Source organism: Somniosus microcephalus, chromosome 17 (genome assembly GCF_052327205.1).
Source record: "Somniosus microcephalus isolate GS21.2 chromosome 17, FLI_Smic_1.0, whole genome shotgun sequence".
NCBI classification, from domain to species: Eukaryota; Metazoa; Chordata; class Chondrichthyes; order Squaliformes; family Somniosidae; genus Somniosus; species Somniosus microcephalus.
In genome coordinates, this window is record NC_141003.1 from 19,933,055 (window position 1) to 19,956,828 (window position 23,774).

A 23,774-nucleotide genomic window follows, 5' to 3' on the forward strand; every position below is an offset into this window, starting at 1 on the left:
GTCAGAGGAATGACGAGTTCTGGGGGGGTTTGCAGGGCTGGGGGAGGTTACAGAGATAGGGAGGGTCAAGGCCATGAAGGGATTTAAACAGGTGGCAGTAGTAACCATTGCATAACAATAAAACAAAAATCATGGATTAAAATTATTTTCAGGTAATGTTGCTCCTGGATTCAAGTGGGAAAAATATAGATGATCACTCAGTTTTGAATTAAATCACATTAATTCTTTAAGTAAGTTTTAAAAGGTGAAGTATTGAAAGCAATTTAATGAACTAAATAAATGATTTCTCCTTACTATAATACAGAAGACATCAATATGTCCATATTGATAAACTAATTCAATCATGACTACAAACTATATTTCCTTTCCAAACATCAAATGTGCAGCTGCAAATATTTTAGTCGAAGAGTCAACGCCAAGTGTAGGCTTCAGTTGAAGAGGGGTTAGAGGTCGGAGGATAATTGGACCCAATTCAGTCTCCATTTTAACGCTTATACACTTCGTCCTTAATTTTGTATTTCCAATATATATTCTTATGTCCATATTTATAATGGATACTGCCTATATATAATGGTTCTATAAACATGTCATTGAACCCTTCAGCTTGTAGTGACCCGCATCACCTCCTCTGGTGACAGAGCGTAACTACAGCGTGACAAGTTTACATTGGCAGTTTCATTATAATGGAGAAAATTGCCAGGAAGTGCACAGGTGCAAGATTTTTTCAAATCAATATATTTTCTTTTTCTCCCAACTAATCCAATTGACAAAAGAGGTGAGGTAAAAAGTTTACACACACATTCATTCATGGGATTTACTTCAAGGCAACAATGCAAAAATATTCCGTATTTATCGCACCCAAATGGCCTGCCAGCAAATGGAACAATTAAATGCACACTAGGAGGCAACACCTTACAAGGAAACATTTTACATACTCCTGGATCTCTTGCAATGTTGCTCACAGGCTGGGTGTGGCGATGGCGAGGTGCTGGGCGGAAACCAGCCCGGAAGTTTAGAGCGAGGGTGATGCTGGGCTGAGGTTTGCGGCTGGCAGGGCTGTGTGTCTGCGTGAAGGATATAGGTTGGGGCCAAGAGCTTGTTAAATATAAAGATAGCTGCACATATTTGAATGGATTTGCAATCAGTGTCAGTATTTGTGATGTGGTGAGTGAGACGGGCAAACACAAAGAGACAGAGACAAAAATCTGCTAAACACATGCAGTTGAGGTAATTATTAGAAAGAAGAAATATAGAGGACCTTTCACAACCTCAAGATGTTTCAAAGCAGTTCAAAGACAATGAATTACTTTTGAGGTGTAGTCACTTGTTTTGTAGGCAAACATGGCAGCCAATATGCTCACAACAATGAGTGAATGTCCAGTTAATCTACTGTGTTGACGGAGGAAGGAATACTGGTCAGGATGCTGGGAGAACTCAGCTATTTCTCAAAAAAGTGCCATGGGATCTTTCACATCTGCATACAGGGCCTCAATTTAACATCTCATTTGAAAGACAGAACCTGACATAAATCAGCACTCTCAGTATTGTGCTGAAGTGTCAGCCTGGATTATGTGCTTAAACTCTGGAGTGGGGCTCCACAACCAATAATCTTGAGAGTCAGAGGCGGGAACGCTAACACTGAGCCAAGCTGACACTAAGTTTAGACATGTTCAAACAGATCCCATTTTAAAGCTATAAGCTAAGCAAATGTCCTGTTTTCTGAAGCCATTGATCCTTCAGAGGTTACACATTTCACAATTCTATTTGGCTTGTTTACATGACTGGCAAACTTTGCTGATGTGAAATGAAAAATGTTCAAAAATGGCAGCCAAGTAAAAGACACCCACCATGCTCAAAAAACTCAACAGGATTAAAATAATTAAAACCTACAGCATGTTACATCACTGTTTACTGATTGATCACCTCTTGAAGATTGACTGTACTGTCGACACAGGGTTTTCAGAGGCTTTTTTTTTTTAAAGACAGTGAGGGACTTTAGTTTTTAACCAACTAAACGCTCCTCAAAGTTTAAAAAAAATGGCAATCACCAGCAATACACAAGCCCCGTTAAATAACACGTAAAATGTAAATCTTTTATGGATACAGGAACCTGGGACTGTAGGACTCCAGAAGAAATGGTTTCCAGGCAACCACCAGAGGGAGCAGTGGGACACATCAGAAAAGGAAGACAAAATATAAAAGAGAGACAATTCCGAGGCACTGAACCTAGCGCTTCACCCAATTCCAGAATTTCAATATCCCTGAATCTTTAAGTTGCAAATCCCAGGATCAATAAAATAGCCAGGGGCCTTATGACATGGGATACTGAGACTGCAAACCCTATATTACCAGGGAACCCATTTACAATGATGGGAAATGAGAAACGATGTGTGACTGGAACCGCAGTAATGAAGAAGTTTTGGACTGAACCCTGGCAGTCTTTTGGGAGGGAGATGGGGATACACAACCTTGTGGTAATGATGTTTCTTCGTTGTCGAGTGGAGAGATTGCGACGGTGCCCTCACTCGTTATTACACATTGTGATACACTGCAATTTCTCATCTGGGTTCCTTCAATGTAAAAGCTAACATTACAACATGCTCGATGGCTCCAGTGAGTATACAACTATTAAAAAAAAATATTTACATAGTGGGTTTAAACTGCCCTTAATTATAAAAAAAAAAGCAGAGCAGCTTTAAGCACAATGAAAGCATTAACATGAGATAAATGACTAGTTAGAAAAATTTGATTACATGGGTCTACAGGCAAAAGAAATACAAGTTTCACTTGTGCTCCATAATGCCTAGATATTAAAGTCAAATTTTGTTTGATAATCCTCCTGTGAAGTGCCTTGGGATGTTTTACTATGTTAAAGGCGCTATATAAATGCAATTTCTTGTTGCTGCTGGCGTGATACTATTTTTTAAAAAAGCTACTAAACAAAGTACAGCAAGAAGCCATCTCACTAAAGTAGCAGTTTTTACGAGGCCAATGCCAATCAAACACAAAACATAATTCAGAGCACTGCTTTTTCTAGAAGAACACAATTCATTTGAAAGAGCCAGAGAGAAAAAAATATCAATTTGTGGCATTTTAGTAAAAATGCAACTTAAAGCACTGATCACCATTCAAAAAGAACTAGCACCTTCCACATCCTCAGGATGTCCAAAAGTGCTTCAGACCGAATGAAGTATTTTTGAAGTGTAATGACTGGTTTGTTATGCAAACAAACACAGCAGCCCTTTTGCAGACAGCAAAGGAGACAAGGAAGGATGGCCAGGACACTGGAAGAACTCCCTGCATCTCCTCAAATAATTCCATGGGATCTTTTACAACCACCTGAGCGGGCACACAGTACCTCATTATAGTCCATCAGGACAGAATTACAGGATCTGCATAGTTAAAAGCAAATCATCTGCCACAGACTTGTTCATCTTAATCAAAATAATCCTCAATGTCAATGTTTGGGTCGAGCAAGTCTTCTCCATATGCAGAAAGATCCATCTGATTTAAAATGAGGTTTTCAAAGGTCTCTTCCAAGTCGGTTTCACCAATAAGCACAGCTCCCTTCATCCTTCCATTCTGCATCACTGTTTTCACATACTCGTGGCCCCTGGTGCAGCGCAGTAACAGCTCATGATCGGTCCCCAGGCCCTGGCCATTGTAATTTCCGAGCAACACTACCTGTTAGATAAGAAAAGAATTAACAACCTGAAAGTGTTTCTGTCAAGTCAAATCATCTAATGAGCAGAGTTACCAAAACAGCATTGAGAAGGAGGTGCTTGCTTTTCTTAACTTCTCCTGCTGAGCGGCGGTGGACCTGAGCGGGAGCAGACCGAGGCCCGAGAGCCGGAATAAAAGCAGCAGCAGACCCGCATCAACAAGAGAAAACGGCAGTGTGACGTCACGGGTAAGGCAGGTAAGTGATTGGTAGTGACTGTGGGCTAAGTGTTAAGATAGTGTCTGTGGGCTAAGTTTTAAGTTAACATATAACAACATTTTAAAAACGAAACATTACGAGGTAAATAATTTGATTAATACTAAACTAATTAATTAAACAAATAAAATAATGGGAGAACAGGAGATGTGTGGCTGCTGCAATATGTGGGAGCTTGTGGATATTTTTGTCCAGGGTGACTACATCTGCGGTAAGTGTCGGCGGCTCGAGGAGCTTCGGCTCCGAGTTGAGGAGCTGGAGTCCGAGCTGCAGACATTGCGAGACATCAGGGAGGGAGAAAGTTACCTGGACCTTTTGCTCCAGGAGGCAGCCACACCCCTTAGATTAAATACTTTAGAATTGACACGTGGTCAGGGACAGGAGGGTGTGACTGCGAGTGAGGCAGGTACAGGGATCCAGGAGGTAGTATTGCAGGAGCCTCAGTCCCTGCACTTGTCCAATAGATTCGAGGTTCTTGCAACCCTTGTGGACCAGTGCGGGGACTGCGGGGAGGACGAGCAAACTGAGCACGGCACTGTGGTACAGGAAGCCGTTCAAGTGGGGGGAGTAAAAGGAAGGTGGTTGTAGAAGGTGACAGTATAGTTAGGGGGATAGACACTGTTCTCTGCAGCCAGGAGCGTGAGTCCCGAAGGCTATGTTGCCTACCCGGTGCCAGGGTAAAGGACATCTCCTCCGGGCTGGAGAAGAACATGGAGTGAGAGGGGGAGGATCCAGTTGTCGTGGTCCACGTAGGTACCAACGACATAGGTAGGACAAAGAAAGAGGTTCTGCTGAGAGTTTGAGCAGCTAGGGACTAAATTAAAAAGCAGAACCACAAAAGGTCATAATCTCTGATTACCAGAGCCACGAGCAAATTGGCATAGGGTCAATAGGATCAGGGAGATGAAAGCGTGGCTCAAAGATTGGTGTGGGAGAAGTGGGTTTCGATTCGTGGGGCACTGGCACCAGTACTGGGGAAAGAGAGAGCTGTTCTGTTGGGACGGACTACACCTGAACCATGCTGGGACCAGAGTTCTAGCGAATCGAATAACTAGGGAGGTAGATAGGGCTTTAAACTAAATAGGGTGGGGGAGGGTCCCAGAAGAGAGAAATCTAGAATGCTGAAGAGAAAAGACAAGGAAGCAGTGCAGGAAAGTGATTGGGGTAAGGATAACCAGATTGTGTCAGGAAGAGACAGAGCGTACAAACAAAGGAGCGCACTAACAAATAGGGTCCGGGTAAGAAAAAATGGTAATAAGACAAATAGGGCCATAGTACAAAAAAATGTTAAGATGTCTAAAAATGTTAAAAAGACAAATCTAAAGGCACTGTATCTGAATGCACGAAGCATTCGTAATAAGGTAGAAGTATTAACAGCGCAAATAGATGTAAATGGATACGATATAATTGCAAGACATGGCTGCAGGGTGACCAAGGCTGGGAGCTGAATATCCAAGGATATTCGAGATTTAGGAAGGACAGGCAAAAAGGAAAAGGAGGTGGAGTGGCCGTGTTAGTAAAGGATGAAATCAGAGCAATAGTGAGAAAGAATATTGGCTCAGAAAATCAAGATGTAGAATCAGTCTAGGTGGAGCTAAGAAGCACCAAGGGGCAGAAAACATTGGTGGGAGTTGTCTATAGGCCTCCAAACAGTAATGGTAATGTAGGGCATGGCAACAAACAGGAAATTAGAGATGCATGTAACAAGGGTACTACAGTAATCATGGGTGACTTTAATCTACATTTAAACTGGCCAAACCAAATTAGCAATATTGTGGAGGATGAATTCCTGGACAGTGTACGAGGTACGTTTTTTAGACCAGTACATTGAGGAGCCAACTAGGGAACAGGCTATCCTAGATTGGGTATTGTGCAATGAGAAGGGGTTAATTAATAATCTTGTTGTGTGGGGTCCTTTAGGGAAGCGTGGCCATAACATGATAGAATTCTTCATTAAGATGGAAAGAATTCTTCATTAAGATGGCAATAGCTATTATTTAAGGAACGAATGCATGAATTGCAACAGTTATACATTCCTTTCTGGTGCAAAAACACAAAAGGAAAAGTGGCCCAACCATGGCTAACAAAAGAAATTAAGAATAGTATTAGATCCAAAGAGGAGTCATATAAAGTTGCCAGAAAAAGTAGCAAGGCTGAGGATTGGGAGCAGTTTAGAGTTCAGCAATAAAGGACCAAGAGATTGATTAAGAGGGGGAAAATAGAGTATGAGAGTAAACCTTCAAGGAACATAAAAACGGACTGTAAAAGCTTCTACAAGTATGTAAAAAGAAAAAGATTAGTGAAGATAAATGTAGGTCCCTTACAGTCAGAAACAGGAGAATTTATAATGGGGAACAAGGAAATGGCCAAATAACTTCCCAGAAATGCTAGGGCACCAAGGGTCTAGTGAGAAGGAGGAATTAAAGGAAATTAGTATTAGTAAAAAAATATAGTGCTGGAGAAATTAATGGGACTGAAAGCTGATAAATCCCCAAGGCCTGATAATCTGCATCCCAGAGTACTAAAAGAAGTAGCCATGGAAATAGTGGCTGCATTGGTTATCATCTTCCAAAATTCTATAGATTATGGAACAGTTCCTGCAGATTGGAGGGTGGCAAATTTAACCCCACTATTTAAAAAAAGGGAGAGGAAACAGGGAACTGCAGACCGGTTAGCCTAACATCTGTAGTAGGGAAAATGCTAGTCTATTATAAAGGATGTGATAACAGGACACTTAGAAAATATCAATGGGATTAGACAAAGTCAACATGGATTTATGAAAGGGAAATCGTGTTTGACAAACCTACTGGAGTTTTTGAGGATGTAACTGGTAGAATAGCTAAGACAGAACCAGTGGATTGTGGTATATTTGGATTTTCAGAAGGCCTTTGATAACGTCCCACATAAGAGGTTAGTGTGCAAAATTAAAGCATATGGGATTAGGGGTAATATACTGGCATGGATTGAAAATTGGTTAATAGACAGGAAAGAGAGAGCAGGGATGAATGGGTCTTTTTTGGGGTGGCAGGCGGTGACTAGTGGGGTACCGCAGGGATCAGTGCTTGGGCCCCAGCTATTCACAATATATATCAATGATTTGGATGAGGGAACTAAATGTAATATTTCCAAGTTTGCTGATGACACGAAACTAGGAGGGGTTGTGAGGAGGATGCAAAGAGGCTTCAAGGCGATTTAGACAAGTTGAGTGAGTGGGCAAATACATGGCAGATGCAGCAGAACGTGGATAAATGTGAAGTTATCCACTTTGGTAGGAAAAACAGAAAGGTAGAGTATTATTTAAATGGTGATAGATTGGGAAATTTTGATGTATTAAGGGACCTGGGTGTCCTTGTACACCAGTCACTGAAAGCAAACATGCAGGTGCAGCAAGCAGTTACGGAGGCAAATGGTATGTTGACCTTCATTGCAAGAGGATTTGAGTACAGGAGCAAGGATGTCTTACTACAGTTGTACAGGACCTTGGTGAGACCACACCTGGAGTACTGTGTGCAGTTTTGGTCTCCTTACCTAAGAAGGGATAGACTTGCCATAGAGGGAGTGCAGCAAAGGTTCACAGACTGATTCCTGGGATGGCAGGACTGTCGTATGAGGAGAGATTGGGTCAACTAGGCCTGTATTCACTAGAGTTTAGAAGAATGAGAGGGGATCTCATTGAAACATATAAAATTCTGACAGGGCTAGACAGACTGGATGCAGGGAGGATGTTTCCCTGGCTGAGGGGTCTAGAACGAGGGCTCACAGTCTCAGGATATGGGGTAGGACATTTAGGACTGAGATAAGGAGAAATTTCTTCACTAAGAGGGTGGTGAACCTGTGGAATTCTCTACCACAGAAGGCTGTGGAGACCAAGTCACTGAATATATTTAAGAAGGAGATAGATAGATTTCTAGACACAAAAGGCATCAAGGGGTATGGGGAGAGAGCGGGAATATGGTATTGAGATAGAGGATCAGCCATGATCATATTGAATGGCGGAGCAGGCTCGAAGGGCCGAATGGCCTACTCCTGCTCCTGTTTTTCTGTTTCTAATTTCAAACACTAGAGGACCATTTCCTCTCAGCATTTGTTGTGTGTAAAAAATGGTAAACGTATTTAGAAAGTAGCACATGGGGACTTTCCCTCTATCGTTAGTACAACTGCTCACGCTTTAGGCCAAAAAAAAAAACTGGGTTCAACTTAGAATCATAGAAATTTAGGCACAGAACGAGGCCATTCGGCCCATCATGTCTGTACCGGCCAACAAAGCTCTCCAGCCTAATCCCACTTTCCCGCTCTTGGTCTGTAGCCTTGCAGGTTAAGCACTTCGAGTGCATATCCAAGTACTTTTTAAACGTGATGAGCATTTCTGCCTCTACCACCCTTTCAGGCAGTGAGCTCCAGACCCCCACCACTCTCGGTGAAAAGAAATCTCTCAACTCCGCTCTAGTCCTTCTACCAATTACTTTAAATCTTTGCCCCCGGTTATTGATCTCTCTGCTAAGGGAAATAGGTCCTTCCTATTCACTTTATCTAGGCCCCTCATAATTTTATACACCTCAATTAAATCTTCCCTCAGCCTCCTCTGTTCCAAAGAAAACAACCTTAGCCTATCCAATTTCTCCTCATTGTAAAATTCTCCTGTCCTGGCAACATCCTCGTAAATCTCCTCTGTACTCTCTCTAATACAATCACCTTTCCTGTAATGTAGTGACCAGAACTGTAGACGGTACTCTAGCTGTGGCCTAACTAGTTTTTTATACAGTTCCAGCATAATCTCTCTGCTCTTATATTCTATGCCTTAGCTAATAAAGGAAAGTATCCCATATGTCTTCTTAACCACTTTATCTACCTGTCCCGCTACCTTCTTCTCCTCTTTATCTTGGGCAGTCCCTCGGAATCGAGGATGACTTGCTTCCACACTAAAAATGAGTTGTCAGGTGACTGATGAGTTCAATGTGGGACCTACAGTCTCTGTCACAGGTGGGACAGACGGTGGTTGAAGGGGCGGGTGGCAGGAGTTCTTGGGTTGACATGCACTCCTTGTGCTGCCTGCGCTTGGCTTCCGCTTGCTCCCGGTGAAGAGACTTGAAGCGTTTGGCGCCATCCCGGATGCTTCTCCTCCACTTTGTGCGGTCTTGGGCCAGAGATTCCCAGGTGTCGGTGGGGATGTTGCACTTTTTCAAGGAGGCTTTGAGGGTGTCCTTGAAGCATTTCCTCTGCCCACCTGGGGCTCTCTTGCCGTGTCGGAGCTCCGAGTAGAGCGCTTGTTTTGGGAGTCTCGTATCGGGCATGCAGACAATGTGGCCCGTCCATTGGAGCTGATTGAGCGTGGTCAAAGCTTCGATGCTGGGGATGTTGGCCTGAGTGAGAACACTGACGCTGGTGCGCCTATCCTGCCAATGGATTTGCAGGACCTTGTGGAGGCAGCGTTGGTGGTACCTCTCCAGTGCTTTGAGGTGCCTGCTGTACATGGTCCATGTCTCTGAGGCATACAGCAGGGCAAGTATCACTACTGCTCTGTAGACCATGAGCTTGGTGCTGGGTTTGAGGTCCTGGTCTTCAAACACTCTCTTCCTCAGGCGACCGAAGGCTGCACTGGCGGTGTTGGACTTCGTCATCAACGTCTGCCCTTGTTGACAGTAGGCTCCTGAGGTATGGAAAGTTGTCCACGTTGTCCAAGGCCTCGTCATAGATTTTGATTATCGGGGAGCAGTAGTGTGTGGCGGGGGCAGGTTGCTAGAGGACCTTTGTCTTACGGATGTTTAGTGTAAGGCCCATGCTCTCGTATGCTTGGGTGAAGGTGTTGACGATGGTTTGGAGTTCAACCTCCGAGTGAGCGCAGACGCAAGCGTCGTCTGCATACTGTAATTCAACGACAGAGGATGGGACGACCTTGGATCTGGACTGGAGGTGACGGAGGTTGAACAGTTTCCCGTTTATTCTGTAGATTAGCTCTACTCCAGCGGGGTGCTTACTGAGGGGCGAGATGGAGCATTACAGCAAGGAAGATCGAGAAGAGCGTTGGTGCGATGACACAGCCTTGCTTGACACCGGTCTGTACGTGAATTGGGTCTGTGGTGGAGCCACTGGTCAGGATCACGGCTTGCATGTCGTCATGAAGCAGCCGGAGGATGGTGACAAACTTTTGAGGGCAGCCGAATTTGAGGAGGACACTCCATAATCCCTCACGGTTGACAGTGTCGAAGGCCTTTGTGAGGTCAAAGAAGGCCATGTACAGCGGTTGGTGCTGTTCCCTGCATTTCTCTTGTAATTGACGTGTGAAGATCATACCTTCAGGGATCTGTGGACATGCACTCCAAGGTCCCTCTGTTCCTTTACGCTTTTCAATATCCTACTTTGCCTAGTTAGCCCTCCCCAAATGCATTACCTCACACTTCTCTGGATTGAATTCCATGTGCCACTTTTCTGCCCACATGATCAGTCCATTGATATCTTCCTGCAGTCTACAGTTAACTCCCTCACTATCAACCACACGGCCAATTTCTGTATCATCTGCCAACTTCTTAATCATGCCCCTATATTGAAGTCTAAATCATTGATATATACCACTGAAAGCAAGGGACCCAGTACTGAGCCCTGCAGAACCCCACTGGAAAGAGTCTTCCAATCACAAAAACATCCGTCGACCATTGCCCTTTGCTTCCTGTCACTGAGCCAATTTTGAATCCAACTTGCCGCTTTCCCTTGGATCCCATGAGCTTTTACTTTTCTGACCAGTCTGCCATGTGGGACCTTGTCAAAAAGCCTTGCTAAAATTCCATGTAGACTACATCAAATGCGCTACCCTCATCGACCCTCCTCAAAAAAATCAATCAAGTTCGTCAGACACCCCCTTTCCTCAACAAATCCATGCTGACTGTCCTTGATTTATCCATGCCTTTCTAAATGACGATTTATACTGCCCCTCAGAATTTTTTTCCAATCATTTTCCCCACCACCGAGGTTAGGCTGACTGGCCTGTAATTACTTGGTCTATCGCTTTCTCCCTTTTTTAAACAATGGTACAACATTAGCAGTCCTCTGGCACCACACCTGTAGCCAGAGAGAATTGGAAAATGATGGTCAGGGCCTCTGCTATTTTCTCCCTTGCTTCTTTTAACAGCCCGAGATACATTTCATCCGGGCCTGGTGATTTATCTACTTTCAAAGATTCTAAACCCCTTAATACATTCTTTCTCACTATATTTATCCCATCTAATATTTCACACCCTTCCTCAACTACAAGTTCTGCATCGTCCCCATCTTGTGCAGATGCAAATTATTCATCGAGAACCATACCCACGACTTCCACCTCCACACACAGGTTACCTTTTTGGTCTCTAATAAGCCCTACTTAGTTATCCTCTTGTTCTATGTATTTATAAAACATCTTTGGGTGTTCCTTGATTTTACTTGCCAATGTTTTTTTCATGCCCTCTCTTTGCTTTCCTAATTTCCTTTTTAATTTCACCCCTGCACTTTATATACTGCTCTAGTCTTCCCTGAAATTCGACTCATTTTGTAAAAACTGCTTTCAAGCTTACCTTATAATTGAAGAATTTGGTGACGTGGGCAAATGATTCAAAGCAGAAGTCCAACTCAATTGATTCCCCCGACATATCTGCTGCTATACACTTTGCTGCATAATATCCCATCTGTCTAGCCTGGGTCCACAGTCGCATCTGTTAGGTCATGCAAATGAAAAAAAAACAAATGCAATCATTCAGGCAAATTGCATTTTCGAAGGTGAATGAAAAACACTGTGACAGATGGCATCTCCTGTACCTGTTGCCAAAGGGCGCGAGGCTCCCAAGATACAGTGCAGACATCACCAGCAGCAAAGATATCTGGGACTGAGGTGTGCATCTGCTCATCTACTTTAAGGCCCCCATCTTCTGCCACATCAAACTATAAAAAGAGAGAAGATATGATATCAATTAGAACAGTACTGACAATACGTAAATGCTTCCATCGGTTTTGAATGAAACGTTTGATTTGGAAATTTCCTCTCGATTTTGAAGTTATTCTTTCTTTAAAAAAAATAGGAGTTTACAGCACAGAAAGTGGGCACTTGGCCCATTGCGTCTATGCTGGCTCTTTGCTAGAGCAATCCTAAACTAATCTCACTTCCCTATTCTCTCTCCATAGCCCTGGATCTACATCATCTTCAAATATTTATCCACTTTTCCCTTAAAAGGTGCAATGGTCTTTGCCTCGACTACAGTCTAGTCCTCTTAATTTAAAGTTGCTTAAAGAACAAACTTTGTTTTATTTGTTTCTGGGATGTGGGCGTCGCTGGCAAGCCCAGCATTTATTGCCCATCCCTAATTGCCCTCGAGAAGGTGGTGGTGAGCTGCCTTCTTGAACCGCTGCAGGTACTCCCACTGATCGGGAGGGGGTTCCAGGATTTTGACCCAGTGACGATGAAGGAAGGAACTGCGATATATTTCCAAGTCAGAATGATGTGTGACTTGGAGGGGAAACTTGCAGATGGTGGTGTTCCCATGCACCTGCTGCCCTTGACCTTCTAGGCGGTCGAGGTAGTGGTTTTAGGAGGTGCTGTTGAGGAAACTTTGGCGAGTTGCTGCAGTGCATCTTGTAGATGGTGCACACTGCAGCCACGGTGCACCAATGGTGGAGGGAGTGAATGTTTAAGGTGGTGGATGGGATACTAATCAAGCGGGCTGCTTTGTCTTGGATAGTGTCGAGCTTCTTGAGTGTTGTTGGAGCTGCACTCATCCAGGCAAGTGGAGAGTATTCCATCACACTCCTGACTTGTGCATTGTAGATGGTGGAAAGGCTTTGGGGAGTCAGGAAGTGAGACACTCGCCACAGAATACCCAGCCTCTGACTTGCTCTTGTAGCCACAGTATTTATGTGGCTGGTCCAGTTGCATTCAAGTAACACCTTTCATGACCTAAGGACGTCCCAAACGCTTTACAGCCAATTAAGTACTCTTGAAGTGAAGTCACTGTTACAAGGTAGAGAAACGCAGCAGCCAATTTGCGCACAGCAGGCCACCACAAACAGCAATGTGATAATGACCAGATAATCTGATTTTTAATGATGTCGGTTGAGGAATAAATATTGGCCAGGACACATTAAGTCAAATTATCCGGTAATTCAAATTTTTTTGCACATAATTCCCATTTTCCTACGTTATGTAAATGCCTTAATTTAAATTACTGGATAATTCAAATCTTTTGTGCAAAACCAACTTTCCATGATCAGAAGACTGTGGTGAAGCATTCCGTGCTCTAACACTAAAGACATTTCTGCCAACTTCTCTCCTCACTCAGTGACAATTTTAAACTGACTACCCTTGGTCACTGACTCCTCAATTCGAAGAGATAGTCTTTTCCTATCAAAACCACTCAGAATGTTAGGAACCTACAGAAGATCAGACTGGTAGTTCTGTTCGGAATATCCACAAGGTGGTGTGCGTGTGTGTGTGGCTCGATCATTTTTTTCCTCCTTTGCAATGGTCTGGATTGCAAATTTCTTGCGAGGAACTACGAGTACAAACCCACACTGGATCACTGCACGGTGCAGACCTCTGGTCCATCAATGGCCCACTTATTTAATCATTCTCTGCTTTGTTTCAAAGTCATCTTTATGTTTAGAAGGTAAAGCTATAAGAAAAGTATGTGCAAATCCAACAGGGTTAAAATTTCACTATGTTATTTGGGATCCTTAAACAATCACTTTCTGTGTTTGAAAGTAAAAGTAAAAATAATGCAGAAACACCAATTGGCCAAAGAGCACGAGGAATGCTTTTATACCCGTTTATTATGACAGATGCTTCTTGAAAAACAAAATGACTCAAGGCACCCTTCCTCATAATTGCATAGTATTTACAGCACAGAAACAGGCCATTCGGCCCAACAGGTCTATGCTGCCATTTCTGCTCCACACGAGCCTTCTCCCACATCGAGCAGTGAAAACTGCCCAGCAGTACGGAGATAGATTCCACCCTTCCTAACTTGGACTGCGTCTGCAGAGGACGTCATGAGCTGTAGTCCTGGTGGGTATGAGTCTGTCACTGGAGTGGGGGGGGGGGGGGGGGGGAGAAAGAGAATTTAGGGGTCATAAATATAAGATAGTCACGAATAAATTCAATAGGGAATACAGGATAAACATCTTTATTCGGAGCAGCGAGAATGTGGAACTTGCTACCACATAGAGTGGTTGAGGCGAATAGCGTAGATACATTTAAGGAGAAGCTCGATAAACACACGAGGAAGAAAGGAATAGAAAGATATGTTGATGGGGTTAGATGAAGTAAGGTGGGAGGAGGCGCGTGTGGAGCATAAACACCGGCATTGACCTGTTAGGCCGAATGGCCTGTTTCTGTGCTGTAAATTCGATGTACTTCATCTCACCCATTCAACATATCTTTCCATTCCTTTCTCCCTCATGTACTTAGAGCTTCCCCTTAAATGTATCTATGCTATTTGATTGTGCATTCCAGGAGTCACAGGAGATTTTCACATAGTTTTGCAATAGTTGCAATGGTGGCAACTGATGCACAAGACATGCACACCTGCATTACTGGATATTCACCCACCCCCCAAAGAAATTATCCATTTTCACTTGTAATATTATACATGGCATTTTTTTTTTTAAAGCTGTACCCATAATGATTTATGCACACCACTTCAGTCAACTGCAGCCAAAAGGTCATTTAATTTTGGAGTAGGACATCCAAGTACAGCAAACACACAGTACACCTCAACTGACATCAAGACACCACTCAAAGAATAGGTAAACCAGCTGGTGCAATGAGCTACCAAATATCAAGTTTTGTGTGTATACACATGGTGGCTTAACTGTGGGGCTGCTGGCAATTGGAATAATGCCGCAAAGATTCTCCCTCGAGTTTCTGAGGGCAGAATTTTCTCTGACCCACAGCATGTTCTGATAACTTTAGTTCAGCAACTGATGGCTAACTCTCTTTTTTTTTATACAGATGTTCAAAAGCAGAGTCCAAGATGCCGACTAACTAGGAGAGAGACTGTGTATAGGCAGTTGAAGCTATCTGTAAATTGTTGTCACTGGTATTCTGAAATGCTCATGTTTGGGAAAATCATGGAAAAGTCGCTGAAATGGCAGCAATGCTTACAGTGTCTCCCAAGTTACTGCACTGGAGAGGATCAACTCCCCAACTACCTCTCTAAAAAGCAGTGCGTTTAACGTGGAAAATGCCCCAAAGCATTTCAGAGTGCAGAGGTGGAGAAAATGACAAACACAAAGCGAAGCATGGTGGGTTTTCAGAAGGCTATTAGCAACATTTGATACAGGACTAACAACAGAAGACGCTGGAAAAACTCAGCAGGCCAGGCAACATCCGTGGAGAGAAAAACAGAGTCAACGTTTCAGGTCGAAGACCTTTCGTCAGTGTTTCATTTTCCAGGTTACTGATACTTTCTATAAGGGCAAGTGGTCACATGTGGAAATCAGGGTTATATTCCTTTCACAATCAAGTCTGATCACACTCTGCCAAATGACAAACCCCGATGCCAAAAGGTCACAAACCCTTTCGATCGATTCTTCATTCGTCAATGAGGGAAAGTCTCTCAAATGATGAGGACTTTAGTAATTCATCAACACTTTTGCTTATTTTAAAACCACATCTATTTCATCAGCTGTGCTACAAAACTGCAGTTATTCAGGTACAAAAAGTGAAAAATTCAATACCATCCCATTGTCATTTCCCTGTGCTGACTGATCAGTATTTTAATGCTGGTTTGCTTTTAATTACACGTATTAAACAGATTTTACCATCAGTCTTGAGGAGGAAGAGATAAATTAGTGGTTCCCTTTTAGTGCTCAAATTTAAGGTAGTTTAGAGGATTAGAGTACTTTTTCACCCAGTGCTCCCTTAGACCCCCAACAGTACAGCTAGACAGAGTAAACTTCTTGCTCCTACTACATGCTTTAATCCCAAATTCAAATGAGCATACCCTAATGCAACAAAGAGAAAGTTCCCATGGCAACTATCCTTGTGGCCCAGGTGAAACTAGCAATTTATGTGACACTTTTCTGGTCTAGACTCATACCCACCAAGAACTGTGTATATACCCATTCGAGGGATGTAAAGGGCATTCTATATTATTGTTGCAAACCAGCCCATAAACCAATAAATCTAGAAACAAATTTAAAGAGGATGGATTTACGAAGCTGCGGTTTTTTGGCAAACCAGCCACAATACCAAATCAGCATTGATAAGTATTTCCTGTGACAACATCCCAAAGATAGCCAGCAGGGGGCAGCCTTTAATAAGTTGCCAAGGCCCTTAAAATTGACCAATTTTGCAAGACAGTTTCATCCTACGTTAGCTGGAAACCAGAAGGGGCCCAGATTTTTTGGCACTACAAAGACTCATTAGTAACATATCAAAGGCCTAAACCTGTTCTTGTAAGTTAAGAAAAAAAACAAAAGACAACTTTTGACAAACCAGGAATGATGGTTGATTGCAGAGGACACTTGGAAGGCATAACCTTGATGTCATAACTAAACCATGCCAGGAGAGAAACAGAACCAGGGGAGATTCAACCACTACCAGGGCAAGGAAGTCGCAAGCTTTTTTTAACCAAGACTTAGACAGCATGTGATTTCTATTAGTTGTGCTGCCACACAATTATGTACAATAGTGTAATCCGTGAGGCTGTAACTCTACTACTGATATGTTATATTAAACTCTGAGTTCACAATGCTAACAGGTATGCCATACTAATCTGAATCCAGTTAATACGACGCTGCTGTAATTCTCAAACTAACAATCGTACTATCTGTAACGATAACTTGAAAATCCATGCATAGTTAGAAAAATAGCGAGTTACAACTCTGCATTGCTGTTCATTTCTCTATTTCTGATAAGCCGAGTTCAATGATTTTTAACCAATGCTGCACTTTACTCACACCGCTGGCAGAATCTTTTTTATTTAACCATTCATTGAGGTTGGTTGAATACAGAACTCAAACAACCCATATTATACCCTAAATAACAACAGAAAATGCTGGAAAAACTCAGCAGGCCAGGCAACATCCGTGGAGAGAAATTAGTGTCAACGTTTCGGGTCGAAACCCTTTTTCAAAACTGGAAGGGAAATGAAATAGATCGAAAGGCAGGACTGGGAGGGAACAAAAGAAGCGGAGAGACATTAAGAGGTATTCAAAACGAGACGAGATGGTGATAGGGCTAGTGGAGGCAAAAGACGGCTCTAGATTAGGTGTGAAATGCACTGGCAGAATGAGAGACAGCTGCCATGTGGGAGAGAGAAAAAAAAGGAAGGGGGGGGGGGAAACCAAAACAAAGGGGTGGATAAAAAGTATAAGTAAAAATGTAATAGGGGCCGAGGTTATGATCTGAAATTGTTGAACTCGATATTGAGTCCAGAGGCTGTAAAGTGCCTAATCGGAAGATGAGATGCTGTTCCTCAAGTTTACGTTGAGCTTCCGTGGAACAATGCAAGAGGCCAAGGACGGTGAGGTCCGAGTGGGAGTGGAGCAGTGAATTAAAATGACAGGCGACCGGAAGCTCGGGGTCCCCCTTACGGACTGAACGGAGGTGTTCCGCAAAGCGGTCACCCAATCTGCGTTTGGTCTCCCCAATGTAGAGGAGACCGCATCGTGAGACATGCTCCAGCAACCCTTCAAGAAATGTCTCCATCTCCTCTCCTCACTCAATTAATAACAATTTTAAACCCACCGTCACTGAATCCCCAACCAGAAAAAATTGTTTTTCCCTACTCAACATTCATTAGTTTTAAAACCGCTCAGCTGCTCCTAGCTTCCCCTGCTCCAGTGGATGTAGTCCCAGTAGCTCAAGCCTCTCCTGATAACTATAGTTGCTCATCTCGAGCACCATTCTGGTGAATTTACACTGTATGCTCTTCAAAGCCCCTTCTAAAATGGGACAGCCAAACCAAATGACTACTCCAACTGCAGTCTAACCATTGCCTTGCACAACTGTATCGTAACTCTTTTACTCTTGTTCTTTGTGCCCCATTTATAAAACCCAAAATGCTATTGGACTTTTTTCCTAGGTCTACCTGTACTCACAAGTTGAAGGAATTCACAGTTTAGAGATCATACTGCAGACATCACACTTTGTCACGGATGAAAACATTCTTAAAATGCTGAGTGCTGTCTGACCTACAGTTCAAACCTGAAACTAATAAACACTTTCCAATCTCCCAAGTTCCCTGATAAAAGGATTCAACTCTGAATGACCCGAATCTGCTCCTGGGAAATCTGCTAACGTATGTTTGAAACAGTATGCTTACTGCACATTTTCTCCATCGAACTCCCGAGGGACAATAGGCAAATAATCTGGTGTCAAGCTGGGACCTGGATGGGCTCAAACCTCATTCATCAATCAGCAAACCATTACATACCATTACAAACCATTACATACCAATCAGCAAGTAGGAATGAAAACCACCAACCATTAAAGTTTAAATATCGACAAATCAAAATGGACAATCAACAACGACCAATAAAATAAGAGAATGTAAACCAATTAAGTTCTTCAAAATATTTTTGAAAATTTGTCACTGTAAGCTCACTGGAGTTATCAAATTAACAGTTTCCAAACAAGTAAAACAAAACATGAAATAATTCAGCAGCATCTCATTCAACTTACCAATCGAGTCCACTTTGTGTATCCAAAATGTCTTCATTCACATTTTATTCAGAGGTCTAATTATTTGGCGAGATGCCTGGAGCTTCAATTTTGTCTTGCGTCCTTCATTGTACAATTTCTTTCCCTGGGCCTTCCTGGCCCAATTCTTCCAACAAGCTAGGGGTTATTACTGCATACCCGTGGTCCCAACTGTACAGTCTGTGCATGTGCTAATTTAACAGGGAGTATTTAGGAGAACCTTATTGTGAAAATCCATATTCTATGCAACCAAGCATAACCAAATTCTACAGCCTAGAAATTGGCCTGAGGCGCCCAAGCGGCGCAAAGTTCGCCTGGGCACTGGAATTTGCGCCGCGATCGCCGCAAATTCAGTTGAAGTGCCCCTAGAGGGAGATGGGGCGCGGCTCGAGGCACTCCGCGTCCCTCTTATGACGCTGAAGTGAATTTCGCAGCGCTACATGCCGCAGCGCCACACGCAGGCCTTCCTCCCACTGTTAAGGGGGAGGGGCCTGCAGCAGCATGATCCCCAATCGTGAGTGCCGGCAAAAGAGCCCGGCACCAAGAAGTGCCGGGCTCTCGGGAAACAGCTGGCACTGCCACGGGGTGGGGGTCAGGAGGCCGGGGACGGAGGTGCTGGCAGGCGGCCGCCGAAAAAGCGGCCGCCCCGCACCTCCACCTTAACTTGCGCCTCTGCCGGCACAGTAAGGCCCCGTGAACCGGGCGCGGGTAGCGAACGGCGCAACTGCGCCGTTCGCTACCAAATATCGTGAACGGGGCGCGAATGGGGCGCTGCGCACACCGATGACGTCATCGGTGGCGGCGCAGCGCAAATGTCTAACGCCACCATTAGCGCCCCTGCTGAATAGCGCGGGAGGCGCAGCCACTGACTGCCTCTTTACGCGCTAACAGGTGGCGCTACTCACCCAATTTTTCCCCCTACGTCTCCAATAAGAAAGTTGTACTGTACCCGATTCTGTGCAGGTGTATGGATAACAGTATAAACTGGTTCACCTAACCAAATTCTGAGAGCAAGAGTTGCCGACAAAGACCCATTATCCAAAACAAAATAATATGCTAATCCTAGTTTCAAGTTGGATTTAAAGAGGCCAACTTTTAGGTTTTAAAATATCAGGGATTCCGATTACCTCTATGAGGAAATAACTATCAATGCCTGTTCAGGTGTGTGGAAATCAAGAATCGTTCAGCGTTAACCCAATTGAACTGAATGGTGAAAATCAGGATCAATAAACTGTTTTCAATAAGTGGAAGATTTACTGGTTTTAGAAGTATAGCAAGGAGGAAGCTTTTGATGGGGTATCAAATTTGAACAGATAGAATCTGACTTATTACTTACAAAAAAGTATTTCTGAGGAGAAGAACCGTCTAAACCTAATTAAGGCATATTTCTGGCTTACAGTTCTGATTTCTAATAGTACTCAAGTGGCTGGATAAACTTATATATAGTACTTACAGGATTGTTTGCGACGAATGGTTCAACATTTGGTATTACTCCAGTTGCACTCACGATTAAATCAGAGCCATAGATCTTTCCATTTGTCAACTGTACATAAACAGGCCAAGATTCTGAAAGGAATGGAAAAGTTAATTCAAATGAACTCTTGTTGTCTGAATTGAGAGGTACCTGGAACCTTCCTCACACAGTACTGCGCGAGGCTGTAGATGTATCCATTGTCCCAGCAAGGGATCAATCAACTGTCCTCTGCAACTCGAAGCAAGTTTTTTGGAGCTTTTTCTCCTATTGGTCCAAATGCATCATGTGTTGGGTTGATTCTGCCCGAACATATGTCGCATAAGACCCTTATAGTTAGCAGACAGGGCGAACTTTGGTCAGTCTGGGCTGAATTTGAATGTAAATTCCAGTGGGGAAAGAATAATGTATTAATCCACTGTCCTATATAGCTCCATAAATAAAGCATTTCTAACTTGCAATATCCATTATTACCATATTACATTCATTTTGTTTCACTGTTATTGCAGTGCTAGAGTCAAAACAGTCAGTCAATTTACATCCAGATGAAAGTGTTTCACTCATATTTTATACCATTGGAAGACTTCAGGCAGTACTAAATGAAGATTGAATACAGTTACGCACTGGCTTGCTATTTTTACCCTCTTCAATTATTTATTTTTATCTCGTAGTTGAATGTTAAACACCGACAAGCCAGTTTTTTTCCACTTAGCCAAATACAGCATCCATAATCTATACTGGAATCTTGTTTGTAGCGTTATACAGTCAGCTAGGGATGCATCGTCACTGGCTCCCAAGACCATGGATTGGAAAATCATCAGAATTTTGAACTGTGATGCATTCTGCAAGATAGCGTCATTGAACAACACGGAAAACAGAAGTCTTTCTATAGATTACAGCAGTTGTCATTTATCACAACAGCAGTGCTGTTGTTTTTAAATTGGAAATGTTCTGACAGATACGGAATACTATACAGATACTACAGGAGCACACTTAAGTATTAATTGCAGCCTCCCCTTTTCTTTATTTAATGACTGACAAATTAGAACCGTGAACCCTGTATAGTAACCACCGGACACTGGTCTTCATAGTTGGGCTGTCTCTTAATTAGCTACTACTGCTTCGAAGTCAGGTTCTCTCTTATTCATTCATGGGACGTGGGCGTTGCTGGCAAGGCCAGCATTTATTGCCCATTCCTAATTGCCCTTGAGATGGTGGTGAGCCACCTTCTTGAACCGCTGCAGTCCGTGTGGTGAAGGTACTCCCACAGTGCTGTTTTGGGGGGGGGGGGGGGGTTCCAGGATTTTGACGGAACGGCGATATACTTCTAAGTTAGGATGGTATGTGACTTGGAGGGGAACTTGGAGGTGGTGGTGTTCCCATGCACCTGCTGCCCTTGTCCTTCTAGGTGGAAGAGGTCACGGGTTTGGGAGGTGCTATCAAAGAAGCCTTGGCGAGTTGCTGCAGTGCATCTTGTAGATGGTACACACTGCAGCCACGGTGCGCCGGTAGTGGAGGGAGTGAATGTTTAAGGTGGTGGATGGGGTGCCAATCAAGCGGGCTGCTTTGTCCTGGATGGTGTCGAGCTGCACTCATCCAGGCAAGTGGAGCGTATTCCATCACACTCCTGACTTGTGCTTTGGTGGAAAAGCTTTGGGAAGTCAGGTGAGTCACTCGCCGCAGAATACAGGTGTCACAACAAAAGATAACTTGGATTAAAACAAAATCAAAGAAAACCTCTTCTCTAAATACCTTCATCTATTTTTCCTTTTATTTCTTCTGACACATTTTCAGGGAATGCCAACGATGTTTTCTGTGACGATGCAATCTCTTCTTGTAGGCAAATTTTATCAATCTCACACTGGTATTCAATATGGACTTTATGGAATATCTGAAAGAAAAAGTCTTGTATTTATATTGTGCCTTTCACAACCTCCGGACATCCCAAAGTGCTTTATAGCCAATGAAGTACTTTTTTGAAGTGTAGTCACTGTTGTAATGTAGGAAACGCGGCAATGAATTGGCGCACAGCAAGGCCCCACAAACAGCAACGTGATAATGACCAAATAATTTGTTTCAGTGATGTTGGTTGTGGGATAAGTATTGGCCAGGGTACCGGGGAGAACTCCCACACTCTTCTTCGAAATAGCGCCATGGGATCTTTTACATCCACCTGGGAGGGCAGACGGGACCTCGGTTTGTCGTCATCCAAAAGACGGCACCTCAGATAGTGCAGCACTCCCTCAGTGCTGTACTGAAGTGTTGGTCTAGATTTTGTGCTAGATAGTGCACAGATTCTGAATTAAAAACTTAAACCGCAAAAATACACTAGAATGAACATTGAAACAACTTATTACTTGTTTTGTTCCTTTCAGCTTCATGCCCTCATGCCAGTCTGGTCCCAATGCACTACCATGTGCTCCGTCTTCAGCAACAGTTTCCTTTTCCTGTTCTAAACCTGCATTTAAAACAGCCAGTTTGCAAATGAACAGCTATTCATCGAGACCATTTGCCACATAGGCATCATTTTTCATTTTTATCCTTCAGATATTCTCAGTTTCACACAATGCGTCAATTGGTGTTTAACATATTACATGGGGTCACCAGAGATCAGATTTGTTCCAGACATCTAAAAAAAAGTCAGTTTCAAGATACTTGGCTGCATTTTTAAAATGATTTCTAAAATAATATACAGAAATACAGCCTGGGGGAAGAAATGGAACACTTAAACTTGACATTTTGCTTATTCCTTGATGCACTGTGGTGTTGTAATCAATAAAATAAAAGCACTAATCTTTGAAAGTTATCAATGTTAAGCTGCAGGTAAATGCAAGAATAAATGGAATTTCAGTCAAGTTCAAGTTAATTTTATTCCTTAAGGCGCTGGGAGAGGAGGAAGAGCAAATATTCTAAAATTAGATGCAAGTAAAATGTGGGATAATGCAACTTTAACAATGGCTCATTTGCTCTGAAGTCATCTACACATCAGTCACTGTAAAGTGGATCATAAAAGCGGCATCTTTGCAATTACCTTCTGTAGTGAATTTTGTCCTTTTGCAAGGGAGAGTAGCCTCAGGCTTGTCAGCCTTGAGTTGAGGAATAAAAAATTCAGCTGCTCCTGCATCAAAGAAAGTATTTCCAATAGCTTTATCTTTTATTGCCCAAATTACTTCACATCCTTCAATTTCATAGCTAGAAATACAAAGGAGCAACAATTTTAGAACATGTGTTTGTTGGGCACGCCCAAAATAAAAAATCTTACTGTTGTGCACCGAGTGAGCTCAGAAGCCCAGCCTGTTAGAAGCACAATGGGCACATCAATGCACAGCACACAATACGTAGCGGCCACTGACGGGCATTCAAGGTATAGAGCGAGTTCACGCTTGCTAAGCAGCATGGGTAAGCTCTGCCTTCATTTGTTTTAAATGAACAGTCTCTCAACCAACCACAGTAATGGAAGAGAGATCACGAGACAGATGCATCTTAGTTCATCCATCCAGAAAGAACCTACAACCCTCCCACCCAATGGTTTCTTCAATGATTCCAGGGTCTTGGCCTCGACTACTCTACCTACAAGTCCATTCCATGCATTGACCACTTATACCTGTATTAAATTGCATTTGCCATTGTTTTGCCCATTTAATGTATACAATTCATCTTCTGGTCCCTTGAGTGTCTCTTCAGATCCCACTGCCCCTTGA

At 43.1% G+C, this 23,774-nt stretch overlaps 1 protein-coding gene across 1 annotated transcript in view; it reads right to left on the bottom strand.

Moving 5' to 3' along the window:
• Window positions 1-247: 247 nt before the first annotated feature.
• pyroxd1 (pyridine nucleotide-disulphide oxidoreductase domain 1) overlaps window positions 248-23,774 on the bottom strand; it is a 45,603-nt gene continuing 22,076 nt past the window's right edge. Inside the window, exons 6-12 of the mRNA XM_086010028.1 lie at window positions 23,105-23,265; window positions 22,431-22,531; window positions 21,826-21,964; window positions 20,056-20,168; window positions 11,723-11,845; window positions 11,482-11,619; window positions 248-3,684 (exon numbers count right to left, since the gene is read on the bottom strand). Of these exons, the coding sequence (XP_085866154.1) occupies window positions 3,436-3,684; window positions 11,482-11,619; window positions 11,723-11,845; window positions 20,056-20,168; window positions 21,826-21,964; window positions 22,431-22,531; window positions 23,105-23,265 (1,024 nt within the window). The 3' untranslated portion in view covers window positions 248-3,435. The remainder of the gene's footprint in view (window positions 3,685-11,481; window positions 11,620-11,722; window positions 11,846-20,055; window positions 20,169-21,825; window positions 21,965-22,430; window positions 22,532-23,104; window positions 23,266-23,774) is intronic.